Raw genomic sequence first — 26,348 nt, forward strand, 5'->3', positions numbered from 1 at the left:
AAATTATTTGTCACAGGTCCCCTTTTTCTTGTGACCTCCACAATGCTTTCACAGACTCAGGCACGAATAACTATTAAAATGGCCGTGATCTAAATGCAAGAGTGATCTTTACCTACATATGCGTCAATCACAAGTGACAATGGTAACATTATCCCCTTTTACAAGGAGTAATAGCAGAAGCGACTATCCTTCCCAAAGTCACAGATTTTGTCGCCAGATGACTCTGGTTTGATACTAAAAATGCTGTTTTTCAAGTGTCTCAAATCACATGACTTTCTTGAGCAATATCAGTTCACCATTTCATTTTTCAAAAACACGAGTCATCAAGCAGATGGCCCCTTTTGATTAAACAGTTGTCGCTCTTAACAAACATTAATTGTTTCTGGCTTTCAATAGAGAATAATAACACTAGTTTTATTACTCTGAACATGGGTGCCTTTCCTACTGCTTCAAAATAGTGTTGTGTGTCATCCTGTCCAAACCACTAAGTAACTTTCTAAAATATAATATATATTAAATAATTAAAATAACAAATCTGTAACAGTATTCTTTTATTCATAATGTTATTGCCCTAACCAACTTCACACTTCGAATGATTCAGTTATGCTTGAGCACAGCACAACTCATCATCAGTAGGGTGTCTAGTTGGAGGCTGCAAATTTGCTTACCATTCCAAATATTATGGTCTGTTATGTATATAATGATGTGGAGACTCAATAGGATCGACTTCAAACATTTTGAAGATTTTAAATGCAAGTCAACAAACCCACCCAGTCGCCTCTCAATCTTAATAACATTAACTCAAATTATGAATCATCTTTATTAAAATACCAGAGGAACAAACAGATGGATTTGAATATAAAAGTTACAGTTGGTCATCTGAGAGGTGCTACCTCTAACGTTTCAGATGCTGTCTGATCTGCTGAGTGTTTTCAGTATTTATTGAGCCCCCCCAGCAGCTAACTTAGTAAAAAATTAAAACTAAATGAGACAGAAGTTTATACACTTCGGAAATGGAAATAAATAACATTAGCCAAACTATAAAACAATTCCAATCACTTCAATTTCCAAGAATTCCAAATTAATCAATGGTTCTTTACCTTTCAGTCCTTCCGCCAAATCTGTTCCACCAGCTTGCCCAAGGGCCCACATGATGCTAAGGCATTTAATTGGTTTATTATGCTGGGATCTTAGCATTTCTAGGTACTGAAAATTTAAAAATATTAGTTGATTGTACATTTAAGACAAAACACTAAATGTTACCAGGCAGAAAGCTTTGTAATTAACCAAAAAAAATGAAATCCCTGACTGAGAATCCACTGACAGTGGCTACATTTACTGATCAAAAATGTACCTCTATTTCAAGCTAGTCAATTCCATAAGATGTGTGTTTTTAGTACAATAATTTTCTATAAAATAGCATCACCACATTTTTATAATACATGTTATGCAAAGCAAGTTGAAATATGTCATTGGCATCTTAACAACCAGGATATTCCTCATCAAGGACTTGTATAGCTGCAAGGCAGTTTTGTGGTCTTGACACCCAAATACAGAAATGTGTGCTTTTTTAAAAAAAAAGTGAGCTGAAGGAAATTCAAGACAATCTTAAAATAGCAATCTTGGCTATATCTGTTTTACTCCACAAGCCTTTAAATGTAGACATACAGCAATTAATAGGCCCTTTTGGCCCACAATCCCATGCTGCCCAATTACACCCAATTAACCCCTAGTATGTTTTGAAGGGTGGAAGGATACCAGAGCCCCGAATGAAAACCCATGCAGACATTGAAAAAATATACAAACTCCTTACAGACAGTGCGGGATTCAAACCCCAGAACCAATTGCTGGCACTGTAAAAAGCATTACACTAACTGCACTGTCTGAAGTATTTTCAAAATCCAAATGCTCCAGATTCTTGCTGAAATGAAACTCATTCATCAGCTCCTCAGAATTCTGATAAGCCAAAATTTCTCACTGAATTGTTAAATAGAATGACCTTTCTCATTAATTGTGGACTTATTAACTCGTATTCAACAATCAAATATGATAGAGATGGTGCAATCATTGAGAGTTGGGGAACATTCTGAAGGAATCATGCAGCCAATGTACAACTCAATTGTTGCTTATTGAAACTACATAGCTACAATCAAGGCAAAATACAAGGCTGACACAAGATAGAATAATATAGCTTAAATGAATCTGTGCGTGTACTCTAGGACAAATGGTCCAGAAATTTGATGACGGAAAATATGGGTGGAGCAGCATGAACAATTAGAAGAGCAAAAAAAAGGGCAGAGCTTGGCTTTAAAAGGATGGCTTTCCACCCAAGTTCAGTGGGTCACAAAAAACACGGGGAAATCAACTATTCGGCTGAACTAGTGGAAGATAATAAAGTTCTACTCAGGTGTCATCTTTCCTCATTTAAATCAGCTTAACCCTCCTTTCTTCAGATACTCATCCAATGTTTCAACTCTAAGTAATAAGACAAAGTGGATTTTGCTTTGATTTGCAAGTCTCCAAGAAACAAGACAATGGTGGCATAATTTCCTTACCTTTCCAACATTCATTGTTGCAATTTTTGATTGGTCTGCCAGTATAGCTTGAATACAAATTCTGTAACCATGCAGAGATTCACCTAAAAGTAGCAAAATGTTCTTTATTAAAAATAGTTGTACACTTTTTTCATTTACACATCTATTCAAAAACAGCAGTGTTGCCGCTGGTGCAGACCCGACAGAGCAGAGAAATGGTGATGAAATGAATTTTAGCAGTTATTTACAAATTTATTACCAGGGTGCTCACTGCACTACTGTGTTTAACAGTTCAGAAATATGGAATGGCATCCTAATCAACATCAAAGGTTCCTTTTATTGATTTCAGGTTTATTCTCAGAGTACATATATGACATCACATACAACAGATTCTTTTTCTGCAGGGGAGGCAGAATTACCATTTATTGGTAACGTAAAAAGTGCACACAACATACATAATAAAGAAATTTAAACAGATTAAGAAATGTAAACAAACTGTACAATAGAGTGAGAATAGAAATAATCAATAAAGTGCAAAAGTAAGTCCTAAAATGAATCCCTGATTGAGTTTGTTATTGAGGAGTCTAATAGTGGAGGGGTAGCAGCTGTGCGAGTCTTATAGCATCCATACCTCTTTCTTGAGGACAGCAATAAGAAGTGTGGATCCTTGATGATTGCTGCAGTTCTCCGACAGCAGTGTTTCCTGTAGATGTTCTCGATGGTGAGGAGGGTTTTGTCTGTGATGTCCTGGACTATATCCACTACACATTGGAGTGTTTTCTGCTCAGGGGATTGGTGTCCTCATACCAAGTCATGATGTAGCCAATCAGCACACTTTCCACAATACATCTGTAGAAATTTGCCAGGGTTTCTGGGGTCATACAAACCTTCGCAAACTCCTGAGGAAGTAGAGGCGTTGATGTGCTTTCTTCACGATGCCATTTGTGAGTAGGATCCAGGAAAGATCTTCAGAGATAGTGACTTCTAAGAGCTTAAATTTGCTAACCTAATTCCCCCAATTACCACTGGATGATATAGCTCCGATTGTCCCCTCCTGATTTTTGGTTTTGGTGACCTTGAGTGCATCATTCAGCCTAGTTGTCACGTAAATACATTAAAAATGTAATATACATGATAGGCTTCAACTTTTGTCTGCCATAAGGCACAGAGTCACCATGAGCATTGTCTGCCTTCCCAAACAATAGAAAAAGCAACAAGAGAGAGTCTGTGGATTTTCCTCCTGTGCTCCTGCAGCCTCTATACAATCCATTGGCAACCCGAGTACCAGATCCAAAAACCTCCGTCCGATATGATCAAGAGGCTTTCAGCATCTGAGGCCCTTCAAGATCTCTCCTTGCCTAGGGCACCTTCTCGAATCACATAAGCCAGTTTCCTGCAGCCCGGTGTAAGTCCTTTGACTGCAAGTCACAGAATACCACACAGCCTGTGCAAGCCCTTTGACCACAATCTGGCAACAACCCACAGCCAGATTGAGTCCTTCAGCTGCTGAGCCTATTGGTGATCTGTTCCCATGGTCACTGTACTGTAGTGTCATCTTCTATACCTTTCCCTCTCAATGGGGTGATGGGGAACAGTGGTAGTGTTCTCCCAGTTTCTGGAACCCTGCCCCTGGAGTAAGCAACCCCTCGTGGCCGTTGCCGAGCAGAGGCACTACCATCTTGGACACAGACCCAAAAGTTGCATGATTTTAATTTAAAACACTGTTGGCTCCTTTACCAGGCTGTTTCAAGATTGTATATTTAGAATAATAGCAAAGATCCAAGTGAGCTGGAGGGATATGGACTGACTTCTATCGAATCGTGTATTTGTGGCTTGGGCCATAACCCATAAAATAGAGGGGGTAATGTTTATTATTTAATCATTAATAGAGGGGCATTTGGTTGTTGTTTTTACTCTACTTTTTTTCTTCTTACATGTAATGATGATATGGACATGCCTTGGCACAATAGATAATAAATAAAGGTTTGAAATATCAAGGAGTTGCGAGGAGATAGGTGAAGGGGAGATATTATTTGAAGTTGATTAAAAAAAATCAATGAGTAAAATATTGAATACTTTAAAGTTTAATATGAATGGGCATAAAAGCCCGATGAAAAGAAAAAGAATATTGACACATATTAAGAAAATGAAAGTAGATACAGCTCCCCCCCACCCCAGAAACTCATTTAATTGAAAAATAGCTTCAGAAACTAAAGAGTAGTGTCAATGAGAGAGCTAAACTTAATGGACGCCTGGAGGAAATTACATCCGAGACAAATAAACTATCCTTTTGCTTTAATAGACATGATTCATACTCCAGGATAGACTTTCATGGAAAATTAGTATAAGACAAAAGTCCTATCAGACCATTCACCTATATTACTATCTATCGTTATGCCCGATATACATGACATGGTAGATAGATGGCTTTTCAATCCACTGCTGTTGAGAAGATCTGAATTTTGTGACTTTATTAGAAGGCATATTGGAATCTTCTGTGAGACTAACTGCCATTCTATTTCCCTTAAATTTACAGTATGGGATACTTTAAAAAATTATTTAAGGGGTCAAATAATTAGTTATACCTCGACAAACTAGAACAAGAGATATACTATTTGGAGAAGGACCTGCAATTGAGGAGTTCAGAACAGAAGTGAAGAGTATTTATTAATAAAAAGCTCAAGTATAATACTTTACAAATTTATAAGATAGAGAAAGCAATAATGAGAACAGGACAGATACTACGAGCTGGGGGAAAGAATGCACAAAGCAACTGAAAACAGGTCTCTCAAACAATTAAGGCAAATGGAACAGAAGCCAAAGAATTTCTTATAAGCAACAGAAAATATTTGAGGTCTTCAAATCATGTTATTCTAAATTGCATAAATCAGAATCTCAAGGAGATATTAATAAATTATTTGTCACAATTGGCTTTTCCAAATTTGGATTTGGTTGAATAGATAGAATTAAAATGCATCTTTTACTCAATTGAAGAGAGGAGGAATTTAATTCTTTGCATGTTAATAGATCTCCCAGTGAGAATGGTTTTCCACTGGAATTTTATTAAAAAATAAGGATTTGTTAATGTCTCTCTTTATGGAGGTATTGAATCAAACGGTTGGACCACATACTTTGCCAGATTCCATTTCAACAGCAATAATGATGGTAGTTCCTAAGATAGGGATCCATTGAAACCATCACCATAGGCTAATTTCCTTGTTGATATTGGACTATAAAATACTAGCCAAAGGTTTGGCAAATAGATCGATCTTTATCAATTTTGGTAAAAATTTCACCAAACAAGATTTGATTTAAAAAAAAAAGGCAATCAGCAGACAATGCAACAAGACTGCTTAATATAATTCATTTTGCCCAGAAAAGTGATGAATTAAGTGTGGCAGTTGCCTTGGATGCAGGAAAGGCCTTTGAATGACTGGAGTGGGATTTTCTATTCCAAGTATTGGAGAAATTGGATTGTCAAAATTTTATAAACTGGATTCGAACTTAAGGCCAGAGTTGTGACAAATGGTCAAGTATCTCCAACATTCCCACTATCCAGATCTAGCAGACAAGGATGTCCACCATCTCCAGCTTTTCGTATTGGCGATAGAACCCTTGGTGGAAATTATTCAGTGGGATCCAGACACTAAGGGGTTCAGGGTTAACCAAGATAAACACAAGATTAGTCTGTTTGTAAATGATGTATTAATATATCTGACAGAACCTGAGATTTCTTTGCAAAGGTGGCACTTGCAACTGGAATATCATGGGAGGGTTTTTGAGTACAAAATAAATTGGGATAAGAGTGATATTATGACATTAACTGATGGGGATTATACAAATTGTCAAAGTAATATGCAATTTAGATGGCCAAAGAATGGGATTAAATATTTGGGGATCGAAACAGATATTATGACCTGAAAAATTTGTACAAAATGAATGACCTCCCTTTGCTTAAAAAAGTTGAAGACTTAAATAAATAGATAACTCTTTCAACACCTTTGATTGGAAGAGTTAACTGTATTAAAACAAACATACTTTCACGCATACAATACCTTTTTCAGACTCTTCCAATACCATTACCACAGAAGGGTTTTTTTTTCAAAATTTGAATAATTGGAAAGTTTCTTTGGAAAGGTAAGTTAGTCAGAGTCCCCATGGAAAAATTAACTTGGAAGTATCATATCAGGGTTTGCAACTCCCAAATCTTAAATATTATTATTGGGCAGCCAGATGAAATTTATCATTTCTCCCTTTGATGGAAGAGATAAGCCTTCATAAGTTGAAATTGAACTGCACAAAGTCAGAGAGTAGGAAAAAAATCTTATACGTAAATGGGATACAAATTTATTTCTGGTGGAAAGGAAGGACCATTAATAAAGCATATTTTTAATATCTGGTATAAATTGAATAACGTCATTGGATCAAAAAGAAAAATATCTCCAAAAATGCCCTTGACCCAAAATAGATAAATTCTTTTAACAATGGATAATACAATTCTACATACATGGTCTTGTAAAGGAATTAGAAATGTGCAAGATATCCAAGGGCAACTAATGTCATTAGAACAGTTAAAAAAATAAATAATATTCTTAGTAATACAACCTTCTGCTCCTTTTAACTGAGCTTTATTTAAAAATAAAGATGAATTAGGACCAATCATGATGTTACCAGAGTGGATTGTGATGGAGATTTTAATTTGAAAGTGAACACAAAGAAGTTTACATCAATAATGTATTCCTTACTCCAATCAGGCACTCTTAAGCGGGAGTTACACAAATCAAAACAAAGATGGGAAATCAGGCTTGAATATTAGTATTGTGATAAGAATTAGTCAGACTTGTGCAAGGATTGCGTGACCAATACAATTAATGTAAGATAATAGATTGGTGCAATACACTTTTTGCATCAGCTATATCCTACCCCGTAGAAGTTACATAAATTAAATTGTAATACATCTGATATATTTTTTAGATGCAGGAAAGAAACAGGAACCTTTTTATATTCCAACTGTTCATGCTCAAAAGTGAAACTTTTGGGAAAATTTAAGAATTTTATTACACCAAATTATTGGGAAACAATTGCCACAAAGTCCAGAATTGTTTCTCCTAGGAAATATTGTGGACATAAGACCTAAAATTAAACTGTCTAAAAACCAATTAGAATTTCTTAAAATTGCATTGTGATGGCCAGGAAATGTACTGCAGTTACTTGGAAGACTGATTCCCTTCTGGACAAAGCCTGATAGAATGCATAGTTATGTTCCCCTGGAGAAAATTACTTACAATTTAAGTAAACTTTGTTTTTGCAGGTATGGCAACCATATTTGCACAATGCAGGGTTGAATATTTAAGATATGTATTCTGTTCTTGAGTTTTAGCCCCTTGTTCTTACCCTTATTTGAGATCCAGGCAAGAATGAGATCTTCTGAAATGGATCCCGGATCCCAACAGTTCTTTCCTTCCTTTTTTTGTTTTTTTTCCCTCTTTTATTCATTCTCTTTCTTTCATTTCTATTTTCTATCTTGGGGTTTTGTTTGTGGAGGGAGGGGAATGAAGGATGGGGCTGTTTGGAAATGTGGAAAAACTGTATCACTGATTTTCTTTTTATTTCATTTTATGTATTTGCAATGGTTAATACTTGTTTGACCACATAATTAAAGTATTTAAAAAACTAAAAAGAGATTGGGTAGGATATATCGCAGCTGTTCCATTTAATTCAAAAGCAAGTGGAATAGTAATTTTAATGAACAAGTCTCTTCTAGTTAAAATACAAAGCCCTGCAGGAATATATGTAATGGCACATTGACATTTTTTTCTCCACAGAACATTGGACACTTATGAAACACACACACACACATATACACATACATATACACACACACACACACACATACATACATACCCCCCCATGTAGATGAAAAATTTATACAAGAAATATTTCTCAACATGGCGAATGTACATGACAGCATTTTAATAAGTGTGGATTTTAATTTTTGTTTCGATCCAGTTTTAGATATATCAACAAGAGAAATAACAGGACCAAATTTAATAGCTGCATGGAGAAAAGTACTTCCAAGAGAAAGAGACTATTCCTTTTATTCAAATAGGCATGATTCTTATTCTAGAATAGAATTGTTTTTAATATCCACACAACTTCAGGATAGAATCCAAAACGTTGATTATAAGGCAAGAATTTGTTTCTGATCATTATCCAACATTGTTATTATCAACAACAAATGAGGAAAAAAAATCAGTTTACTCTTTGTAACTCTGCATTATTAAAAGATTTTTGCTATTTCATTAGAAAACAGACAAGATCCTTTTTTGAAATCAACTCTAATTCAGTAAATAAATAAATTTTATGGGATGCAATGAAAGGTCAAAAAAGTTATCCTTTAAAATTAAGAAAGACTATATGAAAAAGGTGGAACAATTGGAGATAGAAATAACAAACTTAGAAAAAGATTTACAGAGACATTAATGAGAAGCGAAGATAACTTGCTTTATAAACATATTGAACAAAGAGAGCAATATTGAAAATTAAACAAAGGTATTATGTATTAGGTGAAAAGGCACACAAGGTTCTTCCATGGCAGTTAAAAACAGACCAAATATCAAGAATGATTATTGAAACTAAAAATGATTTTAATTTAATTACTTTTAAACCTTAAGAAATTAATGAAAATTACAAACAATTTTATACAAAACTATATCAAAGTCTCTAAATGATAATAAAATAAATAATTTTGGTACAAATAAATTTACCAAAATTAAATTTGTAAGATCAAAGAGAACTGGGTGCTCTTTTTACCCCACTAGATGTGAGGGAAGCACTGAGCTCATTACAAAGTAACAAGTCTCCAGGAGATGGCTTCCCATCTGAATTTTATAATGAATTATGGATTTATTGATTCTCATTTTTATGAAGGGTACTAGCAGAGGTGGCAGAAATGCATACCTTACCGGAATCTTTTAACACAGCAATAATAACTGTAATACCAAAAAAAATAAGGACCCTTTAAAGACATCATCACTATTAAAAACAGATTATAAAATAGTAGCAAAGCTATTAATAGGTTGGCAATTTTTTTTTAAAACCAAAGTTAATATATGAACCAGACTGCATGCTTTTTTTTTAAATCAGCAGATAATGTAACTTGAGTATTGAATACAATACCTTTGGCACAAAAGAAAGGAGACTTGGGCACAACAGTGGCTTTCAATGTGGAAAAAGCATTTGATAGATTAGAATGAGATCTTTTGTTCAAAATGCTTGAAAAATGTAGGTTGAGACAAATTGCATTAAAGCTTTAAATCAGTGGTTCTCATCCTTTTTCTTTCCACTCACATACCACTTTCAATATTCCCTATGCCATAGATGCTCTGTGATTAGTAAGGGATTGTTTAAGGTGGTATGTGGGTAGAAAAAGTTTGAAAACCACTGTTTTAATTGTACCTAATCGTCTCATTATGTGCATTGTTTCATAACTCCAAAGGAAATGGGCCAATGACAATTTTTCTCAAAATATTTCAGTAATACTTAGGTCTCGAGCAGTGATTCTCAACCTTCCCTCACATACCATCTTAAGCAATCCGTTACAAATCTCAGAGTGGAAAGTAAAGGATTGAGAACCACTGCTTTATAGAATGAATCAAAAGTTGCGGTGGTAACAAATAGGCAAATATCGGTACCTTTTCATTTAACTATGTCTAGTAGGCAAGGGTGTCCATTATCTCCAGTTTTATTTATTTTAACAATATAACCACAAGCAGAATTGATTCAATCTGACTCTGATATTAAAAGGTTTTAAAGTTGACAGAGAGGAATACAAAATTAATTTATTTGTAGATGATGTATTAGTTTACTTGACAGAACCAGAAGGATTATTATGTAAACTACATTTAAAATTAAAAGAATATGGGATAGTATCCAGTTATAAAGTAATTTGGGATAAAAGTGAAATTATGCCTCTTACTAGAGGTAATTATACTCAGTAGATACTCAGATTAAAGAGATAAACAATTTAAATGGCTGATAAATAGAATAAAATATTTAGGGATATGGGTAGATAACAATTTAAATAATATTTAAACAGAATTATATCCCTCTACTTAAGAAAATTGATGAAGACAAAAAAAAATGGATGGAATTGCCAATAACATTACTGGGAAGAGTTGATTGTATTAAAATGAATACATTTCCCTTAGGTACAATACCTTTTTCAAACATTGCCTATATCCTTTTTTTTTTCTCTTTTTTTTCTTTCTTCGTGGGGTTATTATTTTGGGGGGGCTTGGTGGGGGGGGATATAAACCTTCATGTATAATGGATTTGATATTATATATTAATTATTACTATATTATTACACTTTGTATTTTGACATAAATACATGGAAAACAAATTAAAAATTAAAAAACTGTATAGTGCTACCAGCATTTAGCCACCAGCGGGTGGCTAAACCCTTCGAAGCAATGTCGTGTCTCCACTCTCTCAGGTCTAGACCAGCAGCAGTGCTGCTGTTTTGAATTCTAATGAACATGACAAATTCCAAAATCATTCTATCAAATTAGACAATTCCATAACCAATAAATTACATCATGCACAGTGAAATAGAATGAATATCCTCATCCTAATATACTTCATTCAGCAATACTTGGCCTCCTATATACCTAATAAGATCCTATTCTTACGCGCGACTTGGACATCATTCAGAGCTAGACTCAAAGATTTTTCCACAACAAGTATTCACCAATTATCTTCAGAGTTCATTCAGCTCTCGATAATTATTCATCATCATATAAACTTTCAGCTGTTGCCAAGACACTTAACTGAAAAGATAATGCATAAAGACAATCAAAGATTGGGGATCCTCCAGTAAAGCTAGTCTGCTTCTCAGACTTCAGAAACAAAAGTCAGGTTGATTTAATCTTCATTTTCATGGTTGACTGTAGCTCTATCATCAGTTTTATAAAAATGTACAGAGCTAGACTTGTAAACTAAACGCAATAATCAGTCTGAACACTAGTGTGCTATGATACTGAAAAATCTGGACAGCTCTCTTGGTGACATCAAAACCCAACATGACTTGCAATGAAACATAAAATTGCTGAAATGGGTCTCGGCAGTTATTTACCTGCAGCCTTGTCTTGTTCATGCAACATTGTGTAGATACAGTGATCAAAAAAGTGCTCCAGGCTGTCAGATGCTTTCCCCAGAAGTGATTTGATAATATTCCTAAGCTCCTTATTTGCAAGGCAGTACGGATAATCTGCAAAGTATTTTTCAAAAAGATACAGTAAAGAAATGTTGCTTCTTGCAAATAGAAGAATGAATATCATGAAACATCATCTAAAGTAGAATGATAACCACAGCAAAACAGATCTGGGATTTTAGTGCCCACACGAAGAGGATTCCTATTTCAGATTTATTGTCAGAATGCATACATGATATCATGTACAACCCGGAGATTCTTTTTCCTGTAGGCAAGGCAGAATTACTACTTATTGGTAGTGCAAAGAACACAACTGTACACAACATACACATGTAAACAAATAAAGAACTGTAAACAGAAAATGAAATGTAAACCAAATTGTGCATTACAGAGAGAATGCAGTGCAAAAGTAAGAGTCCTTAAATGAGCCCCTGATTGAGTTTGTTGTTGAGGTGTCTGATGGAGGGGAACAACTGTACCTGACGTGGTGGTGTGAGTCTCGAGGCACATTTCCACCAGGCTACACTGTCTTAGCCATTTCCACTGGAACCAAGGAAACTAGTTTTAATGGATACAATTTAACCTTTTAAAATAATTATCATAACTAAAAGAACTTTGGAACATTTCCAAACTTTATCAGAAATTCTTAGGATTAAATTGGAACCATGCCCTTTTATTAGTTTGTTTGACTATACTCTAGAGGAAAATATTTCCTTGAATATAATTCAAAAAAGAATAGTAGCTGTTACTTCAATGATAACCAGACTAGTAATTTTGATGAAATGCAAAGATAGGTTAGCACCAACTCATATGCAATGGGTACAGGACATTATGTCTTGCTCGAGTTTGGAGAAAATTAGATATAACATTAAAGAGATCAAGATTGAATTTGACAAGATATGGGGTCCATTCTTAGACTATTATCATATTTTCAATACATAGGTGGGCTGCTCTCGGGGACTTTCTGTCTGACGTCCAGAGGCTGGGACTCAATTATTTACATTTTATTTTCTGGTGGCCATGTTTAGGATTAGAATGGGGGGGGGGGGGGGGGGGTGTCTTCTTTTTCCATTATAAGTAGAAGAGATTAGTCCAATTAGATAACGAACAATGAATATGCTGTAATATTAGAATATGATAAGTTTTTTTAAATAAGGGAATTCTATTTTATTCGAGCATTGTCTACAAGACAATGTACAAATCACTTATGATCCATATTCTGTACAACATTATACAAGTTTTGTAACTAATATGCAGACAATTTATAATGTAATATTTCTCTCTACCAAAGAAAGAAAATAATTATGTCACACTTTATTACAAGACCTGAGTTTTAAGCTTAACAGGTCAGTCTCCACATTCACCATGGCATCTATTACCAAATATGCTTATTTAGCACTCTAAACGCTGAAAGTCAACTGAAAAATTGTGCTGTTGATATTCTATGCTGTGAATAGCTGTGCAGCTAACTAAGTGATACCACAGTTGGGATTGTTTTCAACTAATATCTGACAACTGGAGGTACCAATTAAGGGAAATTTGTGCTATACAGATGGGCATTACTTGTAGAGAATGAATTCCAGGACTTGCCATCACTTTACCACTGACTAAACTCTGAATGAAACTTTTTGAGTGAAATGATTAAATTTCATTGATTAGGTTAAGGCACCTTCACACAAGGAATAGACACAGGAGGCAAAAATACAATAGAACTTGCAATGTTTACTGAAACAATGTCTTGTAGATGGGGGTCTAATATTTACAATGGAGCATCAGAATTATGCAAGTAAGAGAAGTCAAAAATGAATTAGAGATCACACATGTTAATAAACATGGAGAACATAATTTCAGTTTCAAGAGAAGGTAGGGAATTAGAAGTCAAGGGCAAAGAGTACAGTTTTTAAGTCTGAAATTTCCAATACTTTATCATCTGACTAGAAAATATGAAGGAGCATTGTAGTTCAAGCCAGGAATGCAGTGTTCTATCAGTTTCTAATCAGAGCTCAAAACAATCAAAATTTATCCAGGTCCCAAAAGAAAGCAATAGCCATGGTTTAAAAAAAAGTGGCATTTCCCACTTTTGTTCAACTAGAAGGAAAGAGACCATTAAGAATTTATGCTAAAATGAGAAAATATTAAAAGAAATAGATGTTTTGTTTCACATGTATGAATCAATGGTAATACACAGGTTAACTGGAAAAACTAAACATAAAAGTCCAACTGACCAAAAGAATAGTGACTGAGGGTGGGGTCAGAATCTGGTGCTTGCAGTTTATAATTCAAGTATCCAGCCAAATCCTTTACCCAGACAGATGGATTCCCAGGAAACAAGTCCTGACTTTTATTCATTTGCTCCTGAAGTTCTTTCAAATCAAGCTGCAAAGAAAACAACAACTTCAATTAAGATAACTTGGAAACATTGAGTAATTGTACTATTTTTGCCTAATTCAGCAATAACCCGGGGGGGGGGGGGGGGGGGGGGGTGGAGGCAGTGCAGGGTGTTCAGTAAGATAGATTTTCAATGGCAAAATTATGATTTGCTAGCACAGTGGCTACCTTCAGTTAACATCAGAAATGCATTCACAAATTTGACTCCTACCACAGTCAATGAGAAACTTAAATTTAGGATACAATTCAGATTTATGAAGGATCACACCTGAAATGAATACACTGCTCTAAAAAGCCACGTGGTTCATTCATGCTTTACAGGGAAGGAAATCCACCATTTTTGCATAGTTTGTCTTGCACATGGATCAAGCCTACTCGATCCACGCGTCTTGGACATGGATCAAGCCTACTCGATCCACGCGTCTTGCACATGGATCAAGCCTACTCGATCCACGCGTCTTGCACATGGATCAAGCCTACTCGATCCACGCGTCTTGCACATGGATCAAGCCTACTCGATCCACGCGTCTTGCACATGGATCAAGCCTACTCGATCCACGCGTCTTGCACATGGATCAAGCCTACACGATCCACGCGTCTTGCACATGGAGAAAGTGCCAGCAATTGGAACTGGCGTTCAAATCCCTATTTGTAAGGAGTTTGTACGTTCTCCCCGTGTCTGCATGGGTTTTCCCTGGGTAGCTCTGGTTTCCTTCCACTGTTCGAAACATACCAGGGGTGAAGGTTAATTCAGTGTAAATTGGGAGGAACAGATTCATGGGCCAAAATGGCCTGTCTCAATTTTTTTTTTAAATTTAACAACCCATTCAGTTCAAGGGCAATAAGGACTGACGGTAATGTTAGTCTTGAACTTGAATGGATGAGGAGGCAGATAATCAGTATTTAGTGACTCCAAGCTCTCTTCAATTTCAAACATTATTTAATTTCTCAGATTGCAAAATCAAACCACAACCTTCTGTAACAAGAGGCATCCAAATCAATTCATCCTCTAATTTTGGAAGTTCAACATTTGTTAAAATTCATCCATCTCATTTTCATCTCCTAATAAATCTGATTTATATAGTTTCATATATTATCTAAAAATATTATTTATTTCTTTTTGATTATATATCAGCATGTTTTTATTGTATTAATCATTCTAGATTACTCCTCTGCCTTTAACTGCCAAGGTAAAAATTTGTGCACCCATTCTAATTCTTAACATTTTTGTTTCATTTTTAATATATTTTTTCCATTCTATATGTTTGTAGTGTTATATTTCAAATTTTAAATTCTTTAAGTCTATACTTTTCTTGTGACCCTGTTCATTACATCTTTCTGTAGACCATCCAGCTCTGTAGCATATTCTCTCAAGACTTTTTGTATAAGAAAATAATTTGTATTCTTAGATAATAGTTTTTAATATGGGATATGCTTAAAGCTCATCAGTAGAAGAAATATTAGCTTCACAGGATTGTTCTATTGGTCTCTAATAAACTCACAAAAGTCCTTCCTTTTCAACGGTGTGGTATTGATATGCCATCTATATACACTTTGTTTTTCCATTTTTGCAATAGTTAAAGGCGAATGATCTGATAGAAGCCTCACCAAATATTCTGTTTTTACCACTACTTTTTAAATTGGGCGAACACAAAAAACAAATCAGTCCTTGTATGTGAATCATGTACCCTTGTGTAGAACAAATAGTCTCTTTTTACTGGATTAAGCTGCCTCCATATATCAACCAAATTTAAATTCTTCATAAATGATAATGTTGTTTTTGCAGCTTTTATCCTTGTCACTGTTCTGACTGATATATCCATTATTGGATCTAGACAGAAATTGAAATCTCCTCTGACCAGTTTATTTGGTCTTCCCTCTGCTGTTTTTAAAAATATATCTTTCATAAAGACTTCATCATCATAATTTGGTGAATAGATGTTCATAAATGTCCATGATTCTGCATAAATTTTACAATGCGCCATTACAAATCTTCCAGCTTGGTCAGTCAGTTTCTCTTTTATTATTATTGGTATATTTTTGTTATTTAGAATAGCTACTCCTCTGGCTTCTGAGCCAAATAAATATGATATTAATTGTCCCACCCATCCTCTAATTTAGCATGTTCTATTTGGTAATGCATTTCTCTTGTCGAAAGACTAGATCTGCCTTTAATTTTTTTTTAAGGGGTGCCAAAGACCCACCTCTTGGTCATCACCCCATTAACATTAAGACTAATTAATTTTAACATTCTATCGATACTTTTCTTTAAAAAACAAATATTGTTTAATAATGAAACTTTTAAAATAATTTAAATAAGTTATCTTTCCTCTTTAATAAGACACATACAATGTCCCTGCCCTGATGGTGACATCGACAAAACCTTGAAAACCCACGAAAAAAGCTTGTAGAATCTCTCAAGGAAGAAGAACCCTTTCCTTTAGCGTCATCTTTCATAAATACTCCTCTCTGGGCACCATTCTTCCCCCCCCCCAACCTTAGAATGGAGTTTCCATCTTGCTACTTTCCCAAGTTTTTTTTTTCTCTTTTCTGAGCTCTCTGTGAACTTTTCAATAAAATTTACTTTTAAACAATATATACAAGATTTTTAAAAATACAGCTTTTACTTGGTTCCATTGTAACCATTCTTCACTGTCTTCCTCTTTGGCAACTGTAACCTTTTCATTACCTTGCAGGAAGTCTTCCACCTCATTCATAGTCGATTACCTTATGTCACTTCAACCCTTAGAGTCATGGGGAATATCATGGAACACCAAGTTTTTGGAACACAGTTGTCTTTTCACATCATCAACCTCCTTCCTTTGCTTAATCAAAGTTAGGGCTAAAATCTTGGAAAAATAGAACTTTTTCATGGTCATCTCAGGCTGACCATTATTTTGCTTAGAGTATTCATATGCTGCTTCCAGAATTGTTTCCTGTTCCAGGTAACTCAAAAGTCTTACTAGGACTGGTCATGGTCACTGATTGCCAGTTCTCTTGGGTCCAATGAATCTTTTCAATATGCAATTTTTCTCTGTATTTGTCTTCTCCCAGCACTTGCAGGATCCATGCTTCAAAGAAGTTCACCAGATCACTTCCCTCAATTCCTTCTTTTAGTCCAATAATTCAGACATTATTTCATCTGGTAAAATTCTCCATGTGGTCAATCTTGTCCAGCAGATTTGGTTTGTCTGACTCCCATTGCTTTGCATCTTTCTACAAAGCTTTTAACTTGTCATGTGTTTTTACCAATTCTACTACTGCTTGAGTCATTCTTTCAGTCAAGTCTTCAATGATTTCTTTAATTTCAGTCACGTCTCTCATTGCATTTTCGATGCCAGCAAATCCATTGCTCAAGTTTTCCTTTTTCTTGAGGATAATATTTAGTTCTTGTCCCAACTCCTCAGCTGGTCCCGAGGCCCCTCTTGCACCGTTCCCTTTGGTGCTTTCGCTTGATGTTCCTGGCCGAGTAGAAACTTCTTCATTTTTGTTTTTGGCTGTCTTGGTTTTTCAGTACTTGTTTTGTCCAATTATTAGCAAAAAAATTCTTAATTTTAAAGTTTTAACCATCTTTTTAATACTCTTCATGGAGAGCTCGATTAAAACACATCTACCAAGGTCCATCACATGACCACACCCCCAATTTGTCACTTATGAGGAAAAGGCTAGACAACACAAGGCTGTAAATATCATGCAACCAAAATAATAAAGTAAATGGCAAATGGAAAGGTTATCCACCCACGATGGAAAAGATACAACATACCACTTTGTAAATTCTGAAAAATCAAAATTTAGAGGCTCCTTAAAAAACAAGTGTCATTGCTGGGGACTGAAAACAAATTAAAGTCATATTTTTGGCATCCATCGAGTCTGTTCCGTAAATCTACACTAAGCTACTCTACACTAGTTCCAATTTCCAGCCTTTTCCTCATATCCCTTGAATTTAAGGAAGCAACTCAATTACCTTTTAGATTCAGTGGCAAATTAGTTACTCTCCTCCTCCATGATTACCACAGCTGGGATTCCAGATTCAGAAAGCCTGGTCACCACACAAAAGGTGATATTGTACCAATTTGGAACTCCTGTGCAAATGGCCATCAATTCCCAGTCAATAGTTAATTTTAAACCACAAGATACAGAAGGTGCCCATTCAGCCCATCAAATCTGCTCTGTAATTCCATCATGAACTGATCCATTCTCCCACTCAGCACCACTCCTCTGCCTTCTCCCCATAATTCTTGATACCCTGACTATTTGGAAATCCATCAATTTCTGCTTCAAGTACACCCAACAAACTGGCCAGTTTACAGCCACCCATGGTAACAAATTCCAGAGATTTACCATTCACTGGAAAAAATAAATTCCTTCTTTTCCCCCACTCCAACCTACTCTATTTAAAAAAAACTTACCATAAAAAAATCTGAGCAGCTTATCCTGAGGGTTACATACATTTTGCCATTAAAAACATTTTCATCAAATGAAAATAGGACAAAAGGTTGCCATGTTTCTTCAAATTTCATTGATGAATTAAGTACATATCTAATTTTTTTTCCTAAACTTAAACAGGACATGACAGAACCATTGAAACATTGCTGGAAGTCTAGTCTTTCCATTTGAATAAGATGGCTCTTCTAGCAAACAATGTAGAGAAGGCCACAACCCATTGCACAGGTTCAATGACCCCAAAAAGAGCAGTTATTGGATTGGATTGTGGCTTCACCTGGATGATTCTCCAATAAGAGTCTTGCAATTTCCAATTCCCAAGCCTTTTTAATCTTATCGTGAACTACTGTACACAATTTAAATAATCTATCATATATAATTCCAATTAATCCTTTCGGAGAATGATTCAATTGAAAACTATCATCAACTAGATCTGGTGGACATACAAATAGAAAGTCCAGTACTATGGCATTTAAGAAATTTCTAATCTATAAATATCTTTAAAAAAATGAATATTTGATTCGTCATATTTACTTGACACCTGTTCAAAAGCCATTAAACCACCTTCCTTAGATAAATTTACAGAAGAAATAATACTTTTGATTTTTCATATAGAGAATTGCTCAATTATTGAGGGTCAAAAAAAATTGAGAGATTGCATGAGATAAGGCCAAGTTTTTTTTTTAATTAAAAAAAATTCCTAAATTTGAACCAGATTTGCAATGCATGTTTGAGTATTGGATTAGATATAGATCACAAGGCAAAGGAACAGAATCAGGCCCATCGAGTCTGTTCCGTAAATCTACACTAAGCTACTCTACACTAGTTCCAATTTCCAGCCTTTTCCTCATACCCCTTGATGCCCTCACTAATAAGCTACTTGTCTATTACTTGTTTAAATACTCCCAGTGATCTGGCTTCCACTGCTGTATGCGGCAGTGAGCTCCACAGATCCATGACCCTCTGGCTAAAGAAGTTCTTCCTGATCTGTTTTAAATGGATAAATTCTCATTTCTCATTTTCAGACTATGACCCCCTTGTCCTCAATTCACCCACCAAGGGAAACATCTTACCTGCATCCATCCTATCTAAATCTTTCAAAATATGAAATGCCTCTATAAGATCTCCTCTCATTCTCCTATACTCCAATTAATACAACCCAAGAGCTGCCAAACGCTCCTCATATGTTAGCCCCTCCATTCCAGAAATCATTCTAGTAAATATCCTCTGCACCCTCTCACATCCTTTCTAAGATAGGGGGCACACAGTACTCCAAATGAGCCTCATCAGTGCCCCAAAGAGCCTCATCAACACCTCTTTATTCTTATACACTATTCCTCTTGAAATGAATGCCAATATAGCATTCGCTTTGTTCACTACCAATTTCACCTGGTCATTAACTTTTAGATTTCCCTGCACGAGGACCCTTTGCACATCCAAGGTCTGAATTTTCACCCCATCCAAATAGTACTCTGCCTGTTTATTTCCACTGTCAAAATGTACAACTGCCATATTTTTGCCCAGTCTCCTAATCTGTCTATATTCTTCTACAACTTTATGGTTTCTACTACCCTTCCTACTCTGCCACCTATCTTTGTGTCATCTGCAAATTTCACCACAAAACCATTCGTACCACAATCCAAATCATTATTATAAATTGTAAACAGCAGAGGCCCCAATACCGACCCCTGCGGAACTCCACTAGTTACACGCAGCCGTCCAGAATGGGATCCCTTAATTACAACCCTTTGCTCCCTGCCTAAAAGCCACTTTTCTATTCAGTTTAATAACATCCCTGTAATTCCATGGGCCCTCATCTTATTTAGCAGTTTAATATGTGGCACCTTATCAAAAGCATTTTGAAAGTCTAAATAGATAACATCCACGGCCTCTCCTTTGTCTATCCTACTTGAGATTTCTTCAAAAAACTCTAATAGGTTGGTCAGGCAGGATCTACCCTTTTAAAAAAAAACATCCTGACCTAGACCTATCTTGTCATGCATCTCTAGGTATTTCATCACCTCATCCTTGAATATCGAACCACCAATGTCAGACTAATAGGCCTAAAGTTTCCTTTTTCCTGTTTCCCACCCTTCTTAAACAGCAGAACCACATTTGCGACCTTCCAAACCTTTGGCATCTCTCCAGAGTCTATCAATTTCTGGAAGATCATCGCCAATGGATCTACATCTTCAAAACCACCTCTTTCAAAACCCCCAGATGCACCTCATCTGGTCCGGGAGATTTATCAATCTTTAATCCATTTAGTTTGCCTAGCACAATTTCTCTAGTAACCTTAACTGAATCTAACTCTACTCCCTGAAGCCTCTGTCTGTCCCAGATAGAAGTAATGTCTTCCACGGTGAAGACAGACGCAAAATATTGATTTAGTTCTTCTGCCATTTCTTTATAACCCATTATAATTTCCCAAGCATCGTTTTCTATCAGTCCTATGTCAACACATGCCTCTTTTATTCCTTAAATATTTTTTAAAACTCAGTATCATTTTTAATATTGTTAGCTCATCTCCTTTCATAGCTCATCTTTTCTTTCCAAATGACTTTCTTTCTCTCTTTCTGCAAGTGTCAAGGGAATCCCAGCCTTCTAATTTCCCACTAATTTTAGCTTCCTTGTATGCCCCCTCTTTGCTTTTATCTTAGCCTTCACCTCTTTTGTTAGCCACATTGGTACCATCTTTCCTTTGACAATTTTTTTTCTCCTTGGAATACATCTTTCCTGCATGCCTTTTATTACTTGCAAAAATATCTTCCAATCCTGCTCTGATCCTCTGATTAGTTTACTTTTCCAGTCTAGTTGACCCAGTTATTTTCTCATACAACTGTAATTTCCTTTATTCCACTGAAAAATTGATACTTCTGATAAATTATTTTCCTTTTCAAATTTTAAATTAAATTCAACCATATTATGATCACTGCTTTCTCGAGATTCTACGACCTTTAACTCCCTAACGACCTCTGGTGCAGTGCACATGATCCAATCCAGAACTGCAGATCCCATGGTGGGCTTCTCAACAAGCTGTTCAAAAAAACCACTTCTTAGGTTTTCTACAAACTCTCTCTCCTGGGTTCCAGTATTTTTCTGTCTTTCCCAATCTTTATTAATCTTGGAATAACTAGATGGAAGAGAGGTACCCAATAAAGAGACCACTGAATACTGCTTTATAGATTTCAATTCTAAATCTGTCCATAATGAATGATCCATTAATAAAAAATTAAAAATCCAAAAAGTTAGATAATGAGTATTAACAGCCCAGTAATAAAATCTAAATTAGCTAGGACCATACCACTTTTTTCAATTTTTGCAAATTAAATTTACTAATTCTATAATTATTGTTCTTCAAATAAAGGAAGAAACATTTGAGTCAATATTATCAAAAATATACTTTGGGATAAAACTGGAATTGCTTGAAATAGATGCAAAAATTTAGGTAATATTGTAGCGTCTGCCACAGCAGAGCTACCAAATAAATGCACACTACTCAACCATCAGCAGAATGACTTTAATCATGCGATTCGCTTTTATGCCACTTCTGGTTTAGACACCTGAAACAGGAAATGATGTCACAACGCGTCTGCAAAGCATCCCAGCAGGGCATGTTTCTGCCCCAAGACTTCAGAGGACCCACGCCATCTTCTCAGGTGAGTACACCGCGGCGATTCTGCCCATCCAGGCCGCGACCATTCAGCCCACTTCACCATTATCATTTCAACGGCATTAATATGACCCATTAAAGATTATGATAAAGGAGGCCATATAGAAAAAAAATCCCACAAACTCGAAAAGAGGAGAAAAATTGAGTATATAAATCTTTAAATCATTTAGTAACTTTAACCCCCAAGTATGTGAAATTATCTCTGGCAATCTTTAATTGAACTTGAGTGTAGATAGGAACCTGCATATTAATTGGAAAAAGTTCATTTTATGAATGCTTAATTTATATCCAAAGAAAAAGATGAATTGAGAAAACACAGATAACAGATAGATCTTTCAGGAATTGAAAACTAATAAGTTATCAGAATACAAAGAAACTGAGTTACTCAGTTTCCAGACTAAAAAAAAATTCCTCCGCATCTGGTTTAAATGGAAGCCCTTCAATCTTGAAGTTGTGCCCTTTTGTCCTCGACTTCTCTACCATTAGAAGTAAGGCACCAAAGTCTGGAGACACCGTGGTTGAAGTAAAAAACAATGCTGCAGCTGAGTTTCTCCAGCATTGTTTTTACTTTTCCTCTACGATGGGAAACAACTCTGCCATATCTACTCTATCCCAGCCTTTCAAAATTCAAAATGCTTCTACAAGGTCACCCTCAATCTTCTGAACTCCAAGGAGTACAGTCCAAGAGCTGTCAAACATTCATCATATGCTAATCCCTTCATTCTAGGAATCATTCTTGCAAATCTTCTCTGAACCCACTCCAATGTCTGCACATCCTTTCTTAAATAAGAAGCCCTAAACTGTACACCATACTCCAAGTGAGGTCTCACCAGTGCCTTATAAAGCCTCAACATCACATCCCATTCCTCTCGATACGAATGCCATCATTGCATTAGTCTTCTTCACCACCAACTCAACTTAAAGGTTAACCTTTAGGGTACCCTGAATGAGAACTCCCAAGTCCTTTTGCACCTCCGAATTTTGAATTTTCTCCCCCATCCAAATAACAGTCGGCCCTTTTATTCTTTCTATTAAAGTGCATGACCCCACACTTTCCAACATTGTATTTCATTTGCCACTTCATTACCCATTCTCCCAATCCAAGTCTCTTCATTTCCTCTTCACAACCTGCCCCTTCACTCATCTTTGTATCACCTGCAATTCTGAGATTTTAACTAAAAGGTGAGAATGGATAAGGAATAAAGAAACATGCTGTTTAAATACTGATCAACAATGAGTCTCCATGAAGGGAGAACAGGCCTGAAGGGAAACAGGTTACTACTGTTCCCATGTTCATTTTAACAGCATATTGCAGGAACAAGAGAATCTAGGGTTGGCAACAGCTGCATCTCATCCTTAAGTACTCAGTCTTGATCATGTCAAATGTTTTCTAGAGCACATAGGGTTTATTAATAATCTATTCTACAGGAGCAGAATTTAAACTACTCATTTTGGAGATATCATTTGCAATTATTAAAATTTTCAGTGCAAAATTTCAATAGATTTCTATCTAAGATTAGTTTAATGAAACAAATCCATCAAAGGAATATAATAAAAGAAATATTTCTCAAGTACATACAATTTTCATGGCAGCCTCCAAAGAAGGAAATGTCTTGTGCTTTAGTTCATTAGGACCACATGATTTCTTGACCATCTTTCCCCCAGAGGATGGTTTCTGCTGTGGTTGCTCAGATGACATTGGAGGAACTTGCTCTTTGTTTTGTTTCTTTCCCATTTTTTCAAACCCAAGTTCAAAGAGGGTTTCAGAAGGTTTCAAAGGAGCTGTTTAAAAAAAGTCAGATAATTTTCCTTTTGCAAATGAAATTTTAACAATAAAACAGTGAAGATAGACTTTGATGTAACCATTTGTGCTTTTGGTCAGTGAAATCAAACATCTGGAAATCAGAGCAATGCCAAGAACATGTCTCCCATGAAGAAGGCATTTAAGCAAGTTCATTTTATTCTCTCCAAGGGCTTTCAATTCCCTGGATTCTACCACTAAGCCACAAACTTAGTGCAATTTAGTCAGCAATTAACCCAAGACTTTGGAACACAAGAGGAACCCAGAGGACTTGGGAGGATAAACTCACAGAGGGAGGATTTGCAAACTCTATCTAATAGGTATAGCCAATTGATAAATAACAGGGTTACTACACCAAGATATTCTAAAAAGTTCACTTGCTTTCCTTTCAACTGACAACCGTGAAGGAAAAATCTTAAATGCAATCAAATTGCAGGCTTTTGGACAGAATCACTAACTCTCCATTGTTGTCCAGGAATCCAGGAACTGATTAAAGTGGCAAAACGTGTCTCAAAATTGCCTATTGACAGGGAGCAAATGGGTAATGGATGAGTAGTCTTTTTGACCATCTTGGAATATAGCTGCTTGCTTTCTGAGGTATATCATATGATTTATACTTAAATGCAAGGGTGGTAATACTGTAGTCTGCCAACAACAAAAAAATTGGCCACAAGTGCAAGGTAATTGGTTTGCTTGCAATGACCGATATATAGAAAAGGCTACAGGTCAGAGCAGACATAATTAGCTTCCTCTTTAGTCCATGGATTCACCATAGGGATATCCCACAAATTTATTACGGAGAGGAGCCAGATACACTACCCGAGTGTCCATCAAAGTTCCATGCCAGCTGCCAATAGTCTATCCAATGCAGATGACTCAATTTAAAGACATGACCAACATTAAAAATGCACACGAAGGTATAATTATCGATCAAATTCTGCTTTTTGATATTCTCATTAATTTATGTGCATTGAATTTGTCTTGAATAATGAATGATCCATTAATAAACAATAAAAATAAAAAATTCAAAAAGTTAGATAATGAGTATTAACAACCCAGTAATAAATACTTTCCCACATTTGAATGTTTCTCCGAGATATTATATAGTGGAGCGCCTTCTGACAGTACAAACTGATTTTCAGACCAACTGCAACAGCGAAGCCAGGTGCAGCTATAACTATAGAGTCTGAGCATTCTGCAGCAAGCGAAATCTAACCCATTTAATTTGAGCAGGAAAAAGTACAGTGGACAACATTACGTTGATACCAAGACCACTGCTTTGCTTAATATATGCATGGACTTGAGTGAACAGGACAATTTCAAATGCAACATTTCACAAAACCCAAGAGGAATAATGAACTGTGATAATGACAGAATTGTCTAAGGAGAGATCAACAGACTGATGAAATGATAATGAGCTTATTGTTATATACATTGTACAATATCTTTCTTTGGCTTTGCTTCGCGGACGAAGATTTATGGAGGGGGTAAAAAGTCCACGTCAGCTGCAGGCTCGTTTGTGGCTGACAAGTCCGATGCGGGACAGGCAGACACGATTGCAGCGGTTGCAAGGGAAAATTGGTTGGTTGGGGTTGGGTGTTGGGTTTTTCCTCCTTTGCCTTTTGTCAGTGAGGTGGGCTCTGCGGTCTTCTTCAAAGGAGGTTGCTGCCCGCCAAACTGTGAGGCGCCAAGATGCACGGTTTGAGGCGTTATCAGCCCACTGGCGGTGGTCAATGTGGCAGGCACCAAGAGATTTCTTTAGGCAGTCCTTGTACCTTTTCTTTGGTGCACCTCTGTCACGGTGGCCAGTGGAGAGCTCGCCATATAATACGATCTTGGGAAGGCGATGGTCCTCCATCCTGGAGACGTGACCCATCCAGCGCAGCTGGATCTTCAGCAGCGTGGACTCGATGCTGTCGACCTCTGCCATCTCGAGTACTTCAACGTTAGGGGTGTAAGCGCTCCAATGGACGTTGAGGATGGAGCGGAGACAACGCTGGTGGAAGCGCTCTAGGAGCCGTAGGTGGTGCCGGTAGAGGACCCATGATTCGGCGCCGAACAGGAGTGTGGGTATGACAACGGCTCTGTATACGCTTATCTTTGTGAGGTTTTTCAGTTGGTTGTTTTTCCAGACTCTTTTGTGTAGTCTTCCAAAGGCGCTATTTGCCTTGGCGAGTCTGTTGTCTATCTCATTGTCGATCCTTGCATCTGATGAAATGGTGCAGCCGAGATAGGTAAACTGGTTGACCGTTTTGAGTTTTGTGTGCCCGATGAAGATGTGGGGGGGCTGGTAGT

At 36.3% G+C, this 26,348-nt stretch overlaps 1 protein-coding gene across 2 annotated transcripts in view; it reads right to left on the reverse strand.

Moving 5' to 3' along the window:
- The window catches only part of tmem214 (transmembrane protein 214), a 77,551-nt gene that overhangs the window by 39,564 nt on the left and 11,639 nt on the right, over positions 1-26,348 (reverse strand). The window contains exons 2-7 of one of the 2 annotated variants that reach the window (XM_069886512.1): positions 23,832-24,034; positions 14,053-14,124; positions 12,228-12,291; positions 11,671-11,805; positions 2,556-2,638; positions 1,101-1,206 (exon numbers count right to left, since the gene is read on the reverse strand). In XM_069886512.1, the coding sequence (XP_069742613.1) occupies positions 1,101-1,206; positions 2,556-2,638; positions 11,671-11,805; positions 12,228-12,291; positions 14,053-14,124; positions 23,832-24,034 (663 nt within the window). Of the gene's footprint in view, positions 1-1,100; positions 1,207-2,555; positions 2,639-11,670; positions 11,806-12,227; positions 12,292-13,973; positions 14,125-23,831; positions 24,035-26,348 lie in introns of both variants that reach the window. The other variant, XM_069886511.1, reaches the window with a different exon arrangement.

The sequence above is a fragment of the Narcine bancroftii genome, chromosome 6, assembly GCF_036971445.1.
Source record: "Narcine bancroftii isolate sNarBan1 chromosome 6, sNarBan1.hap1, whole genome shotgun sequence".
Taxonomy (NCBI): Eukaryota; Metazoa; Chordata; class Chondrichthyes; order Torpediniformes; family Narcinidae; genus Narcine; species Narcine bancroftii.